Consider the following 16,672-nt stretch of genomic DNA (forward strand, 5'->3'; position numbering starts at 1 on the left):
TAAGCAGCTTACTCCACCAAGCTCATCAATTTCAGTAGAAGATTTCTCTTTTCTGACAACCGGCTGCAAATTGGACTATTGTAGCGCCATTCTCTCCGAAACCTCGACCAAAAAACTTAACCAATCTGCAACTGATCCAAAACAATGCCCTTTTGGCAGTCTGGGGAATGAAACGAACGGATCATATCTGCCAAGCATGGCGTGAAGCTCACTGGCTGCCTATCAAAGCCTGTATTGAGTTTAAAATCCTATCAATAAAGCCCTGATGCATCCACAACAATGCACCTACCTACCTCAATCAGCATATCTCTAAAAGTTCTAAACCATGTTGCCTATGTTCCTCTACCACTTTAACCCTAGCAACACCAAGATTCACCAGAAAGGGAGCAGGTGGTGCAAGAATCACTATCCTAGCTCCTACTCTCTGGAACACCCTACCGCCATCTATCCAAGAAGAGCCTTTGTACATAAGATCCTTTGTGCTGTAGTTCTCCACACTCACCATTGACCTTCTCCCCTCTCTTTCTAAATACTCATTCATCCTCTTCACTATCTCAGCCACCCTCTTTCATCTGCTGCTAAAAGAAAATCAAGTCTTCCCTCCAAGTCCACTCTAACCCGCTTGACCACACCATTAAACTTGCCTTTGAAGCGTGGACTAATGTACTTGCTATCTCTTGCTCGTTCCGCCTTCCCATCATGCTGCGGTCCTCCACTGTGGATCTCTCCAGTCATCCAACTAAAGACATTGATGTGTCTGCAACTTTGCCTCTGGTGCAAGGTTAGCAGACTCCCTCCACCTCTTGATACTGTTCTTGATGCTGCTAAATCCTTGCACTACGCTGACCTTATATGCTCTCTTCATTTCCACCCCTGAGAACGTTCCATGACCCTCAAAGTCTTGGTTCAGCCTCACCAAAAACACTCCCTGACCCGTTTCTGCAAATGACTTTGCATCTAACTTCTCCAAAGGCACACAAATCTGCTTAACTCATCTACTACTATCCCTCTTCCCTCCCACCCCTTCCACTGCACTGAGCTCCTACCTATCATCCAATCTGGAAACCTACACTGTGTTCCCATCAACGTGCTTGTGCAGCAAACAGACATAGCGGCTCTCACATCCTCCTACATCTCCTACCTCTTCTCCCTCTTCGATACCTCCCTTCCACAGACGTCTTTCCCTATGCTATAAAGTGGCCATTCATTCCCATTATCAAGAAACCAACTGCTGAACCTAACAATCCCTCATTCAACAGACCCATCACTCCAAAATCGTCGAAAGTAGTCTTTCACCATTTGGCGTGCTCCTTCGAGGACCACACACTCTCCGACTACTCACTCCAATTCGTCTTCTGTAGGAAACACTCCACTGAAACTTCTCTCAGCCAAGTCTAACTTGCTAGCCACTGCTCACCGCTATCGCCTTTCCTTCATACTCTCCCAACTCAACCTCTCCGGGGCCTTTACAAGAGTTAACCACCCTTCTTCTCACAATCTCCACCCTTGGCTTCAGGGGCACTTAACTCATTTGGGTGGCCTCTTACCTCCTTGACCGCTTCCTCTACAATTCATGGAACTCTTAACATCCTTTAAAAACCCTTACAGCAAGGTCCTACCTCTCCTGTCCTCGACTAACTGCCCGCATTTCTCCATGTTCTCCCCCTCTCATTTTGCACTACTTCTCTCCTCATTGTCTATCCACCCAGCCCGCTCTGCCTCCTTGAGCTTCACTCCTCTCCCCATCCTCGCTCTCTCCATTGGAATGCCTGCTCCTCCCACCATCATCAAAGTCTGCCAAACTCTTGCAATGACGTAAGATCCACTCGCTAATCATGGATGGGGGCTGTCCTATCCCCTACACCACCACTATAACTTACCCAAGCCCATCCTTCTTATGTTCATCCTTCGGCTTACTCTGGCAGTAACTGTGTATTTTTAAAGCTGGTTATGGGAGTGGGCACCTATTATTTTATCTATGGCTGTCTCATGTATATGTTCCCCGTGTTTTCGCCACAATCTACCCTTTAATCATCTGGTTCTTTCGCATTCAGAAATACTGTACCCTGTGATTTAATCGCTGGAATAAACATCGAGGGGGAAGCAGTATTTTTTTTTTTTAAAAGCCACTATCCAACACTTTCCACAAATATTCTAGGACTGGAGTTTGTTTATATAATTGCAGCAGTCCTAAAATATGTTGGGATGGGTGTTTAGTTGGTTAAAAAATATATATTGTTTCCCCTCTCGATGTTTATTTCCAGCGATTAAAATAGCATAAAACCAGAAATACACCAGAGTTGTGAAGTTACCCTACCAAGCACATTATTATTATTATTACTAAGCGATGGCCACTGTGTTGTGTAAGGCTTCCTATGTATGTTATTTCTTATCGAAATAACACCAACGCGAATCTGTATGTTTTGTAAAGGGCTATCTATTTAATTATGGTGCGATACGTCTCAAAACACACCTTGAAATTAAAATGTAGGACACATTTTAGTTATGCAATTTTGGCTAAGGAGAATCGATTTTGTTCTCTCTAGATTGCCCCATCTAGCATTGTGTGACACATTTTAAAGTCTGTGTTGTTCAAACTCAAATTTCAGCACGTTTGAAATGGCTCGCATAAAATTGCTGATGTTGTTTAATTCTGCTGCATGTTGTGAAATATTATGTGTTTGCCTTGCGAATGTTTCACAACATTTTTCTGAAGAACATTTTGCTGAAATTGCTAGACATGTACAGTGTGTTCCGCATGTACAGTGTTTTCCGCTGTCCAGTTTCGAAATCACTTATTGAGCAATGTCTAGCTCCGATACCATAGATTTCACCAAATACAATTTCACCTACTCAGAAATCTTCACATTTATTTTTTCTTCCTATTGGTTAGGTCAGAAGGTACATTTTTAAAACATAGACGGGGTTGGGCAAGTGGATAGGATAAGGTAGTGGGAAGTGGGGAGGGGCAATGGGGGGGGGTTCTCCCCCAGCATAATAACACATTATTCAAAGATTTCTCCTTTAGGTGAGGTGGATTCAGTGAAATCACAGATATTGTCCAGCTCAGTACCCCACTTTCATTGTTATTCCCCTTGTACCTGAAAGTGATGGGCTACTCGACATTGTGGTCTTCTCCTTAAATGCCCACCACCTGATGATTGCTCTGCACCTCTAAATTTCCTTTCTGAAGGATGTGATTGCCTTCCATTGCCTTGTGTTTAAGCATGTTTGTCTTTGCTTTTAGGACCTTTTGCCAGAGATGAATTCATTTTGGCCAGATGTGCTTCACCCAAATCACACTCAGCTCTGGTGAGTTGAAAATCTTCTCCACTTTAAGTGGGCAAAGTCTTTCTATTTTTGTAATTTTCTTTTTGCAGTGTTCATTTTCCCTTCCAGAATGAAAGCTGTTTTAGATTTATTGCTTATTCTAAAAGCTGTCTTCATCGCTAAAATTCAGTCTGTGCTTTCTGTGCCCTTTGCTCACTGAGCTTGACTGCCATACTGCCACGCTTGGGCAATCCCATTGGCCTAGAGGTTCAGACTTTCCGTTGTGAAACTAGTCTTCAATGCGCCCACTCAAATCCCCTCTGCTTTTACACCTGTGTAAGCATGTACATCTCCACAGTCCCTTATATTTGTCTCTCCTACTCTCTAAATGCTGCTTTAGCCGGTATGTGTCTTCTCCCTCTTCCACATTAATCTTTTATTTCCCTCCCGTTCCCTCCTGCTGTCATCCCCACCCACACACTTCCCAGTTAGTGGCCGCTATGCCCCAACACGCTCCTTGCTTATTGCCATTGTAACCATGGGTTCTTCTTGTCCCTGCAGGTTCCTTCAGCCCTTGTATGCTTCTTCAGTTATTTATTTCGTTACTTTTTAGTTGTTGCTATTAGATGGTGCTGAAATCTCTTCCTATAAGCTGAAACCTTTGTCATGGGAATTAACAATAGGAGAGAGAGATGTGAGGAGGTGCAAGGCTAATGGGTGTTTATTTAACCACCCCTTGACTGCCCTATAGCCATTCCCACCCACTACCGGTCCCTCCCCACAAAAAGCAGATCTCCTCCCCCATCCCTTTGGGATTTCGGAGTATAGTTTTGTGGTTTCTGAGAAACTTTCAGAAAGGTAATGGCTTAATTGCTGCTGTACACCAGCTAAACGGTTCCATGTGTTAATATCCCTGCAAAAATATTGCCATACAAAAATATTGCCTTAATATTTTTGCGGCAGTATTAAGGCCTGGAACCTGCGGGGAACACCCATGCAACCCCTGGATTATTTTTAAAGGAGCGGGGGACACCCCTGCAACCCCAGCTTCCAAGAACCCCAAAAATGATCACCCCCAAAAATATCGCCTATGGCCGTTCCAGACGACCATATATATAAACGGCAACATTTTTGGTGGGGATGATATGTAGGGATACCACCTAAACAGGCTCCTTTTGTAATACAATTGTCTTAAGCAAATGTGCCTTCAGCCTTTTGATTTATAAGCAGCATGTGTCCTTGTACTGAATTTGGTGAAAACCAGCACTGGCAAAGCCACCTTGTGGCTCTCATATGGGCACTACATAGGCATTGGCAGTAAAATGGCCATGTACTAGCACCATTTTCAAGGCGTTGCCTCTCATGGCCAGCTTGTACCATTATGGCAGTACCTAAACAATATGGATCCCGTACCGACACAAAAGCCAAATGTGTTGGCTTTGCCACTGCTCGTTTGTCCAGCAGGTTATATCCGATCTTGCAGCCTGCTGTAAAGCAGACCCAGTGCTTTGACGCTATTTGGCAGCGTTTTTGTGTTTGAACCATTAGGACTTATGCCTTCAAAATGGCTGCCTTCCTCAACCGGAGCCATTTCAGGGTGCATACCTCAGTTTCTCCAACTAAATATTATAGTCGTGGATTTACATTTATATTGTGCTAGATTTCTAATGTTTTATAGCACATCATTTATGTGCAATTTAGATTTTTTTTTTGGAGTATATAGGCATTGTGCAAAAGTGACATGTCTCTTGGTGAATAAAAAATTATATAGAATGTAGGTGGCAAGTGACTTTTTATTGCTGGCTAGTAGCTTTGTTGGGTAGGAGTATTTGCGTTTCTAGTTGAGTGTTTATGCTGCATTTGAATGATTTGTGTGGGATGGCAGTGCTTTTCACAGTTGTTAGATTATTACGTAGATAGTGATCAGCTCTAATTAAGGACATTTGGTGTTAAGTCAACTGTCATTTTTGTGAGTTGTTCGCACGTTGCAGGCAAACTAAGGTGTACATATTGCGGATTTATGTGGTAGAAATGCACGTAGCCATTTGTGGACAATTTCAAAACTGGACTGCTGCAAACGTTTATTGCAAACTGTGCAGGCTTTTCAAGTGCGACAGGTTTTAGCTCTCCCTCCCCCATGTGTGAAAACATATGCTGCGACAGTGAACCTGTGTGAAAGTGCCCTAGTAGACCACATTGCATGACCTGCTGTGTTGCCCAAAAATGAATTCTTAGGAGTAGTTATTGAGTCATGAGTAGAGGTTTAGATCTGATACAGCTGGGCTTACACCATTCTCTTCCTAAACCCTGGGTGAGTGAGTCGGCGCATAAGCTAGTGCTGTTCGAGGGCTGACCTGTGTTGAGTCGGATTGACCACACTAAGTGGGGGCCAAAAATGGTACTTTAAATCTACTTAATGCGGGAGGACAAATTGCATGATACCACATGGCAAAATGGTTATTCTGGGGTTAACTGGTCTTTCCATCGAAAGCCATACCATCAAAAATGATTTATTGCATTGCCTTTCAATCGAAAAGCATATTCATTGAATAATTTTAGATGGTTAATTTTGATGGACCTAGTGTTAGGGTTGGGGCTAGGGTTAGATTATGGTTTAGAATGAAGGGTTATATTAGGGTTGGGGGCTAGGGCTAAGGGGGGGTGGGCGTGCAGACTGGGGGTGCTCTGGAGGGGGACCCCGCCCACCGCAATATATATATATATTTTTTGTTTTTTTTAAAGCGTTACAAGTAGCTGGCCAGTGCCGAAGTTTCAGCACTGGACAGCTCCACTTAACGTTTTAATGTAGAATATAAAAGCATCAAAATGCTATCTTTTACATTTAAAAATACATATCCACTCGATGCAAAGGTTTCGATGGATATGTACTTTTAATGTAAAATATAGAATTTCGATGCTTTTATTTTCTATGCATTGGCATTTCGATGCATCGTTTTCGATACAATGACTATAAACCTATTCTGGGGTAGTGTTTGATACCAGAAACCAAAGTAGCATGCCCAACTGTTGCCGTTTGTGTTTTGTTGCGTTATGATGGGGACAGATGAGAGTATAGCAGGTGCTTAAGTGGGTGCACAGTGCTGTGGCAGTCACATTGTTTAGGCCAGAGATGGAAGCCACCATAATTAACCATACTTTCTCCCAAGTGTTCGAAGCAATAGGCGTTACACCAGTCCAGGAAGCATACCTTCATGGAACTGGCAAAGTGTGAACCCTGAGGTGCACACTCTCTGTGCGAATTTCACATGGCATGGCATCACCTGAATGAAAAATAAACTACTGTGATAAACATGAGCCAAAGACAGGAAAATGTGCCAGGAATACATTTTTTTTCAAAAATGCTCTGCTACAAGTTGTTACTCAAGGCTAGATATAACGTTTTTCCCCTAGCACGAACTCAAAAAGCCTGGTTAAAAGTGAAGCCCATGGAAGTGCCACACTGACTTTGATATTTGCTTAAACACATTCTAATACATGCACTTGTGTGGTGGAATCCATTCCATCCTAATACTCGTTCAACGAGAACATCCAGCATAAGCAAAACTGATTAACATACAGATCATATGTCAAGAGCAAATCAAAGACAAATATTCCACTCAGTTGGTATTCATTTTGAAATAGTGGCATTGTTGGGAGGAGCCTAAAGCATGTTGTAGGACATGAGAAAACGAGAAGGATCTTTAGCTTTTCAAGCCTTGGATATGGTTCCTTCAGCAACCCCTTAGCTGTGGGAGTCGATTAGGGTTCTGACTATACCTGTGAGCCTTCCGAATCCAGTTAGTGAGGTATTTGGGTAAAACCAGCACAACCACCCTAAACTGGCAGGGTTTTCCTGCGTTCAATAACAATTGAGTAGGCAATTGTGTACATTATGTTGCATGTTTCGCTGTCGCCGCCCATGTAATGGCTGACCCTCAAGAGTGTTTTATATCCCTGGGAAACTTCTTCTGTATCGCCCTAATGTACAGAAAAGTTCCACCCAGGAAAATTCATGCGGCTCAATTTGGAAGTGTGTTCGGATACCGATCTCTCACAACGTTCCACTTCCTTTTTCCTCCCCCACGGAGTAAGTAACACCCTTGACTGTTACTTGCTAGAGATGTGGTGCTTGATGTGAATGAGCTTGGTGAACCATATATTCTGTTCTCCTTCTAGCATCCTAGTGTAGGCCTACGCTTTCATATTTAATGCACGTTTGACATCCTGAAGCGTCACAAATTCCTTCAAATGAGCTTTCTGTTTCTGCGGCATATCAGAAACTTCTGTCTTTATCGACAGTCTGTGACTCAGGTCATGCTCTACCTTCACAGGCACTTTTGCGTTTTTCTTTCACTTGATTCTCGAAAGAAGACTTCTCAGTCCATTTAGGACTACACTGCGATTTATCTCTTCCACGAGGAGATGCATAATCACTGTTTTGTGCAGCTTCACATGGACAGTCTCCTGCTTGCCATTTAATGTTCACTCCTGCTCATCCGTGAATTCTTGGATTTTCTTCTTCTAATACGGTCCACATTATGGACCAGTTTTCACACGTTTATATTCAAATCCCTCAAGGAACCCCTAATCAATTTCTTCTATTTTGCTCTATTTGTGCTTCGTTTTACAAAGTTTCTGGCGTTCCCAACTTTCATGAGCTATTGGGCTTGATTTTCCAGGTCAACTCTCCAAAATATCTTCATGATGAAAGTCTTGCACAGTGTGCGCTGTAGGGCCTACGTGATCTTTTAAGAAGTGGAACTCGAGATTTTTTCCATGTAGAGGGACATGTTCTGCTTCTTTAGAGATTATGAGCATCAAGTTCTCCTGAACGAATCTGGAGTGTATGGCTTCCAGTTGCCAGAGGTTCTTCTCTTTCTGCTGAGCTGAAGCTCTACCTGCAGCCGTGTGTATGACTAGCAGCTTGCAGGCATCTGTTAGTACAGGCTTGGACATCAAGGAGTTGCTCTGATCCTCGGACTTTGTCTCCTTCCACTTGTGCAGTTCATCCCTTAGCGGATGCCTGTCTGCTTACATCAGCCAGGCCAGTTTGATGTAGGTTGCCAAGCTGTCATTCATGTTCTGTGTCTCACCGCGCCCCAAAGTTGGTTTAGACTTATAGGGCAACTGATTTGGAAGGGGGCTGTCGAGGAGCTGTACTCGTTGAGTGTGAGGACAGTGTGTCACAGTTGCAATCCCAGTTGGAGCTGCTAATGGAACTGCTTCCTTTTAGACCCCCGCCCCGCACATCATGGGCACTTGGTGAGACCTTGTGCTGCTTTCAGGTTAAGGTCTAGTCTTGCACTCCGGAAAAGCCACAGTACCCACCAGCAACACCTGTAAATGCTCAGACAGTGTCCACTATGCTTCTGCAGAGCTATCGCGAGCAGGTCTGTGTATATGCTGAGCTGGGTGATGGCTACACCTGCCCCACTTGCATGCAGACTTCGGTGCCCTTTAAATCAATGTAGCATCTGATGGATAAGCCAACTATCGGAGTTGTATGAATAGAATGGAGGAGTTTGCCTTTTACATTTCCTATTGGCTAAATACCTCTCTCTGGGTTTCTGCTTCTCTCATTTGCTTTCTATATCTGTGTGTTTTTCTGCCTCCTTCTCTGGGGGCGAGGTCATCCCACTCTCACACTAATGCAACTGCACTACAAGAGCATTAACGCCCTCTTCTCAAATGTCAGCTTTTCCTGTCTGTTTGCAATGTAAATTCCTAAAACTATTTCTTACAAGCAACACATCTCTCTAGCGCAGCCAGTCGGCTTAAATGCCACCCGCAAGCAGGCACTCCGCGGTGTCTAGGCAAAATAGTAGTTGATCCAAGTAGCACGATTTTCTGCATTTCCTAGCAAAACAATCCCGTTGAGCATTTCTAAAAGCCATTCAATATTTGCTGGGTAACATAAGGTGAAATATTCAGAACATGTTCTGTTAAAATGACTATTTATTGGCATTGGTTTTTACTTGAATATGTTTTTTTCAAAGCTTTCTTTCTATTTTCTTTGTAGATCTTTTTTCCATTTGTTCACAATTCCACATTTCTCTTTCTTAACGTTTGTACACATCTAGCCTTCCCCCTTGGGTAACATGATTTAGGTTTTTAAATTGTCTTGGTATATTGTGGCACTGCTTGGTGGTTACTTTGTTTTTTAACTGTGCTTAACTTCCAATGCTTAAGTGCTCATTTCTATTATGTACATGTGCTATTCGTTTATACCCTGTGTACTTGTGGCAAATGTAATGTCATATACCATGTTGTTTGAATATGTTTCCAATGGGAATCCATTGATTTAGTCGACCAGTTTTTGAGTGGACATCTACAGGCCGATTCATGTAATTCCTTCCAAAAGTGTCGCACGCGGCTGGCGCACAGGGTGCCCGTGCGAATGTCTGCGCCAGCCGCGTGCAATAAAGCCAATTTCCGCGCACAGCGTATTCATGGATTCCCACCTCCAAAAGTAGACGTGGCGCAGAGTGGCGCAGCGACCCTGCAGCAGCGCCAGTTACGCCCCCGAGAACGCCCTTGCGCAAGGAAAAGCCATCAAGATCGCAAAACCATCGCAAAGGGCTGCACCAACCCTTTACCAGTGCGAGAAGTTCCACATGCGATTGGCCTGGGCGCGTGTATTTCAGAGGTGCGCGAGAAGTTCCACACGCGATTGCCCTGGGCGCGTGTATTTCAGGGGTGCGCGGGAAGTTCCACACGCGAATGGCCTGGGCGCGTGTATTTCAGGGGCTCGCGGGTGGTTTCACACGCGATCGGGCCTGGGGGAGCGTGTGCGTGTATTTCAGGGGTGCGCGAGAAGTTCCACACGCGATTGGCCTGGGCGCGTGTATTTCAGGGGCTCGCGGGTGGTTTCACACACGATCGGGCCTGGGGGAGCGTGTGCGTGTAATTCAGGGGTGCGCGAGAAGTACCACACGCGATTGGCCTGGGTGCGTGTATTTCAGGGGTGCGTGGGAAGTTCCACACGCGATTGGCCTGGGCGCGTGTATTTCAGGGGTGCGTGGGAAGTTCCACACGCGATTGGCCTGGGCGCGTGTATTTCAGAGGTGCGCGAGAAGTTCCACACGCGATTGCCCTGGGCGCGTGTATTTCAGGGGTGCGCGGGAAGTTCCACACGCGATTGGCCTGGGCGCGTGTATTTCAGGGGTGCGCGAGAAGTTCCACACGCGATTGGCCTGGGCGCGTGTATTTCAGGGGCTCGCGGGTGGTTTCACACACGATCGGGCCTGGGGGAGCGTGTGCGTGTAATTCAGGGGTGCGCGAGAAGTACCACACGCGATTGGCCTGGGTGCGTGTATTTCAGGGGTGCGTGGGAAGTTCCACACGCGATTGGCCTGGGCGCGTGTATTTCAGGGGTGCGTGGGAAGTTCCACACGCGATTGGCCTGGGCGCGTGTATTTCAGAGGTGCGCGAGAAGTTCCACACGCGATTGCCCTGGGCGCGTGTATTTCAGGGGTGCGCGGGAAGTTCCACACGCGATTGGCCTGGGCGCGTGTATTTCAGGGGTGCGCGGGAAGTTCCACACGCGATTGGCCTGGGCGCGTGTATTTCAGGGGCTCGCGGGTGGTTTCACACGCGATCGGGCCTGGGGGAGCCTGTGCGTGTATTTCAGGGGTGCGCGAGAAGTTCCACACGCGATTGCCCTGGGCGCGTGTATTTCAGGGGTGCGCGGGAAGTTCCACACGCGATTGGCCTGGACGCGTGTATTTCAGGGGCTCGCGGGTGGTTTCACACGCGATCGGGCCTGGGGGAGCGTGTGCGTGTATTACAGGGGTGCGCGAGAAGTTCCACACGCGATTGGCCTGGGCGCGTGTATTTCAGGGGTGCGGGAGAAGTTCCACACGCGATTGGCCTGGGCTGCGCGGGAAGTTTAACACGCTCGCCTACAACACGTATTCATGGAAACGAACATGGCCAATCCGGAAACACGTACGCCAGCAGGAAATAGGCGTACGTCCACCCGCACAGCATAAAAGTGCACGCAAACAACAAACAAGCTCAGACGCCAGGATGAACATACCGTTCCTAGCAGCAGTGGCCGTGGGATACCGCAGGAGGAGGAGGAGGAGGAGGATAGTCCGGGCCAGAATATTTACACCCAGAACCAGCCTTTTTGGGATGCCTAATGACCATGTGTATGGGAGGTACAGGTTTCCACCTCACATAATACTCGACCTGGTCAGTGAGTGGGAGGATGACCTCACATCAACCACCCTGTGCTCCCAAGCACTCAGCCCCCTGGAGAAGGTCCTCAATGTACTGCACTTCCTGGCCACTGGATCATTCCAGCGGACAAGTGCCATAGTGGGGGGGGGTGTCACAGGCCACGCAGTCACGCTGCCTACACCAGGTCTTGGCCATCATCACTGCACGCCCATCAGTCCGCAGGCACATACACCTGCCCAGAACACCTGCAGAAAGGCAGGCTGTTGCCCAGGACTTCTATAGGGTGGCACAATTCCCCAAAGTGCTAGGTGCCATTGATTGCACCCATGTGGCTCTACGTCCCCCCAGGGCAACTGAGCACATCTATAGAAACCGCAAGCACTGGCATTCCATCAGCGCCCAGGTAGCATGTGATGCCAAGGAAATCATCACCTCAGTATACGCCAACTACCCAGGCTCCACCCACGACAGTTTCATCTACAGAATGTCTACCCTAAACCGGGACATAGAAGCTGGGCGGCATGGCTATACATGGCTGCTCAGTGAGTATAAATGCAACTGCGCATGCATGCATGTCAGATACTGAGTAATGTCACAACCCCACTGATGATACCCATCACCACCACCCCAGGGGACAGTGCCTACCCTCTCAGCACCCACATGATGACGCCAATTCGGAACCCCACCACGCCACCCCAGGTAAGATACAACACAGCCCACATTGCAACCCGGGGCATCGTGGAGCGCACATTCGGAGTGCTCAAGTCACGCTTCCGCTCCCTTGACCGTTCTGGCGGGCAGCTGTTATACGCTCCCCCAGTAGTGTGCAGGATCATAGTGGCTGCATGTGTCCTGCACAACGTTGCAACATGCCGGGGCCTGGCCGTGGACATGGTGGTGCCCCCACATCCCCAACCACATGCATGCCCACTGCGCATGGGAGGGGAAAGGGCACGGGGTGAGGCAGCCCGTACGCAGCTCTTGGCTAATTACTTCACATAAAATCACACCCCTGTGGAGTGCACACAGCCCTGGCACATTCCAGCTGACAATCAATGATGATTGTTACTGACAATTATGATGTGTCAATGGACAGTCAACTGTCACAACCATACCAGCCTGAGATTGTACATCTGGAAGTGTTCCATTGTGTGCTTCCCAACCTACACAAACAGCACCAATGCCGTGTTCAAAAGACACACTCCTATGCTGCTAGAATCATTACTCTGTTGCAAGACACAACATGATAACAGTGCCATGTCACCCAACCCCTCACCAGCACCGCCACACAACACACCATGGCATGACATGCCATGTGAGAGCAAACAAAGTCATCCCTCAAACATGACACGTGTCACAAAGTACAGTGTCCCTAATGGAAACTGGCCACACACAATATGCCCACATGAATGTAGAAACAACAACACACATGACCAAATACTTACCACAATAAAATCGACATAGCATAAACATGACACTACTAAGGCAAAGGATACGTAGTCTTACAACATGAGAATGCCAGCACATCCACCACCTCCAACTGTACAGTGTTGTTGCCACGCACATCTGGAAGTCCACTGCTCGCAACATGAGCCCCATCTCCAAAGTGGGCGGCCTTGTGAAGACATGAGGAATGAACCTGCAAATCAGGAGGGAGACATGGATGCACAAGCACACATCAATACACCATGCAGTGCACAATACAACAACAATATGCACTATGAATGTATACACAGTATTGACTACAGACTGCCCACACAGCTCATGGGAGTCCGACGTCACTGTGTAATTCACTGTCACTTGGGCACACCCTTTGCAAGCCCATGGAAACTGGAAGCAGGAGGGGTGTGTGTGTGTCTCACTGACCCAAGCATCTAACCCAAACTCAGGACAAGCCTGCATGTGCCCAGCCGGAATACAGTGGATGCCCACGGGAGCCACACAAGGCAACACACTGCAATGAAAAATCAAAAATCAGAAATCAAAAATGGCCATATGTGGGCTGGGGGGGGGGAGGCCACCCAGGAGGTCCGAGGACAGGGTGCCCACCAAAGGCCACCTGTGTGAATGTTGCGAAAAAAAAACACCTCCATGGGCTCATGGCCTGCACGGCTACTAAATAGTGGGAGATTCACTGCTGGATTCGCTCTCCTCAACCTCTGCTGCTGCTGCCACAAGAGGTGGTGGTGCCATGGGAGGCAGCCCACGCAATGCCCTAGTTTGGTCCTCCATGGCAGCAAGCATGCGGGCCTGGAAGGCCTCGTTCTGGAGGGATATGGTGCGGAGATCCCCATGCAACACCCGACGTGTTGCCCGGACCTCCGCCCGAGTTGCCTGCATCTCTGCTGAGAGCGTATGGGTGACACGCTCCAGCAGCTGTTCCGTCCTGGTGACAGTGGAAGCCTTAAGGTCCACAAGAGTCTGCCTGAGGTGCCGGACCTCTCCCCTCAGGGCTTCCCTCTGTCCCTGGGCATCTATAGAAATTGATTCCCTCAGATTGTCCAGGGCCGCCTGTCTGTCCCTGTTGGAAGCCAACATGTCCCCCCTGACTGATTGACAAATGGAGTCTGTTGCCTGCTGTAGTAGCTCCATCTGCCTTTCTGGGGGGACAATGGAAGTGGCCACCCTCTCCATGGCTTGAGCAATCATTTCGGATGATGCTGCCTGTTGGTTGGCCATACCGTAAATGGATTGCTCCCATGCGGTATTGCCTGGTGGCGGACGGCCACCGCGTTGGCGGGCACCACACCTGTCTGGGGCAAGGCGAACTGCGCCTTGCTGTGTCGGCACTGCCTGAGGCTGCAGGACTGCATTTCCCCTCTGAACTGCTGGCCCAGGATCAGATGTTGCGGAGTGTGGCCCTGCATCCGTAACCACCACAGGCGCACCTAGCAACACTGACATTCCCATAGTGGGCTCTACCCCTGGTGCAGGTGGGTCGGACAGAACAGTATCCCTTCCATGAACACATACCTGCGAATCCACATAGGCCTCATCCGAATCAACACCTGAAAAGAGTTCTGGGGAGGTGCAGCCAGGGACACCCCGGGACAGTATGGCCTGCAGCAAGAGAGGGTTCTCCCCCACCACCAAACCACGTCCCCCCACTGGTGCCTGGTCGTGCTTCAGAACCCTCCTGGGGCTGCACCATCTCCTCTCCCTCAACAGCATCAGGTGCGTCATCCCCTACAAAAACAAGAAAGACAAAAAATGGAAACCGGCATTAGCACCATGGCACGCTATTAGGCCAGACAAGCTACCGTACCAGTACTTGATTTACACATGTCCCACATGACTATAACCCTCCCATGCATGCATTGTCCATGAGTTGGAAGTGGAGGGAAATGTCAGACACTGATGACACCAAGATGGGAGAGCAACGCATCAGCTGCATGCTGTCTAGCAGTGATATCACACATTGGCCTGTGAGTGGCACGTCCAATACACATACATGACACCTGCCATCACACAGATGGCATGTACCATGGGCATGTCATATATGTGACAATGGGGCAGAGTGATGCGCAGTAGAACCAGGTGAATTCCTACTATCAGCCTGAATGAACACAGCTAAATACGGAACAATGTGGTAGCAAGATGCCACTTCAAAGACAACTGGCGCAATGTAGTGCAGAACGCCTACTGTGGCCAGAAGGGATACTGTAATACCCAAATCCGGGGCGCAGAATGCATTGGATGAAGCACATGGGTGGGACAAAACACTCAGGCACACACACCCTGACCTGGCACTCAACCAGATCCCCTCCCACAAACTACATACACATGGATCACACACACATGCATGTGCACTCACCGGACAATGCCTCATAATCTGGCAGTTCTCCCACTCCTTGGATCTGCTCCTCTGTGACGTAGGTCCCAGCAAAATGCTCATGTAGAGTGAGTTCTATGTCCTCTTGTGGAGACCCACCTCTAGTCACCAGAGTTGCGGCATGACTTGAGGCCAGCTTTTTCTTTGCCCTACGCTTAAGGTCGTTCCAGCGCTTGTAGCACTCAACAGCTGTGCGCCTCATAAACCCAAGGGCACTTATGCTGTCCGCGATGGACTGCCAGTGTGCCTGACGTTGAGCAGGTGTAATCCTACACCCTGAAGTGACCAACATTTCGGCGTCATGTTCGGACACATACTGCACAAGTGCATCCAGTTCGGCATCATTGAAGCTAGGCTTCCTTGGCGTGCCGGACCGTGTAGCCGTGTCGGGGTCATCAGCCTGTACTGGACGAGCACTCTTCCTCTTTCTTTTTGTGGGTGGTGGGGATCCAGAGTGCCCTACGCCGCTCTGGACACTAGAGGCAGGAGCACCGGTGGACAGTGTAGTAGTAGTGTGCGATGGCACACTGACCACATGACTTTCTGCAGGCATTAGCTGAAGTGTGATGATGACAGGGGGAACCTCAGTCTGATGTACCGGGACCAACGCTGTCCTTGCTGGGGGAGTCAGAGATGGGGTGGATGGAGCTGCAGCTGCCCCTGCAGCCTCCCCACCCCGCCTACTCGGGGCAGCAGATGACATGGCTGCCCCTGTACCACGTGGCGTGGTGACACTGGCTTGCGCCGCCACCCGTGGCCTAGACTTGGCGACCTGGAAGTCAGCCTGGGAGTCACCCTGTGCTAGGTCAGGTGCCACAACGGGCCGGTCCAACAAGGGCTGAGCAGGGATGGTGTCAGCCACGTTTCCCTCAACCATGGGGGGGGGGGGATGTGTGTCCCTGACTGGTCCTCCACACGTGGGGGGCTTGGGGGAGTCTGCAAATCCTGGCCACCTCCCCTACCGCGCCCACCACGCCCACCTCTTGCGGCTCGGCCACCTTTGCCACCCTTACCACTTGCTCGCCTCCCAGCCATGGCACTGATGGAGTTGTGCGTATGGGAGTTGCAGTGGACAATTGTCCTGGGCAATTGGGGGTCAAAGGGGTAGGGTACTAGATGGAATTCGTACCCAAGTGCTCTAGCAAGGCTGTATGTAACCCCTGGGGAAAGATGACGGGTCACGCAACGCACAGGCACCCCTAAAACAGAATATGACGTGCACGTGACCCCTCGTAGACCACGTGCGTGGGAAAAGGAACCTGCACTACGCTGTGGCACCCAGGAACACAAAAATGAACGTATGCGTGTCACACGCAGCCTACAATGTCCTCTGAAGGGGTACGCTACACACGGGGCTAGCACAGTTGGTAAATACGTGCGCGACTC

General features: G+C 48.7%; 1 protein-coding gene across 2 annotated transcripts in view; it reads left to right on the forward strand.

The window, feature by feature from the left end:
• RNASET2 (ribonuclease T2) overlaps nt 1–16,672 on the forward strand; it is a 522,081-nt gene that overhangs the window by 266,269 nt on the left and 239,140 nt on the right. For both annotated transcript variants that reach the window (XM_069607702.1, XM_069607703.1), the window contains one exon: nt 3,248–3,312. In XM_069607702.1, coding sequence (XP_069463803.1) covers nt 3,248–3,312 — 65 coding nt within the window. The remainder of the gene's footprint in view (nt 1–3,247; nt 3,313–16,672) is intronic.

Source organism: Ambystoma mexicanum, chromosome 4q (assembly GCF_040938575.1).
Source record: "Ambystoma mexicanum isolate Mex_15411 chromosome 4q, UKY_AmexF1_1, whole genome shotgun sequence".
Lineage (NCBI taxonomy): Eukaryota > Metazoa > Chordata > Amphibia > Caudata > Ambystomatidae > Ambystoma > Ambystoma mexicanum.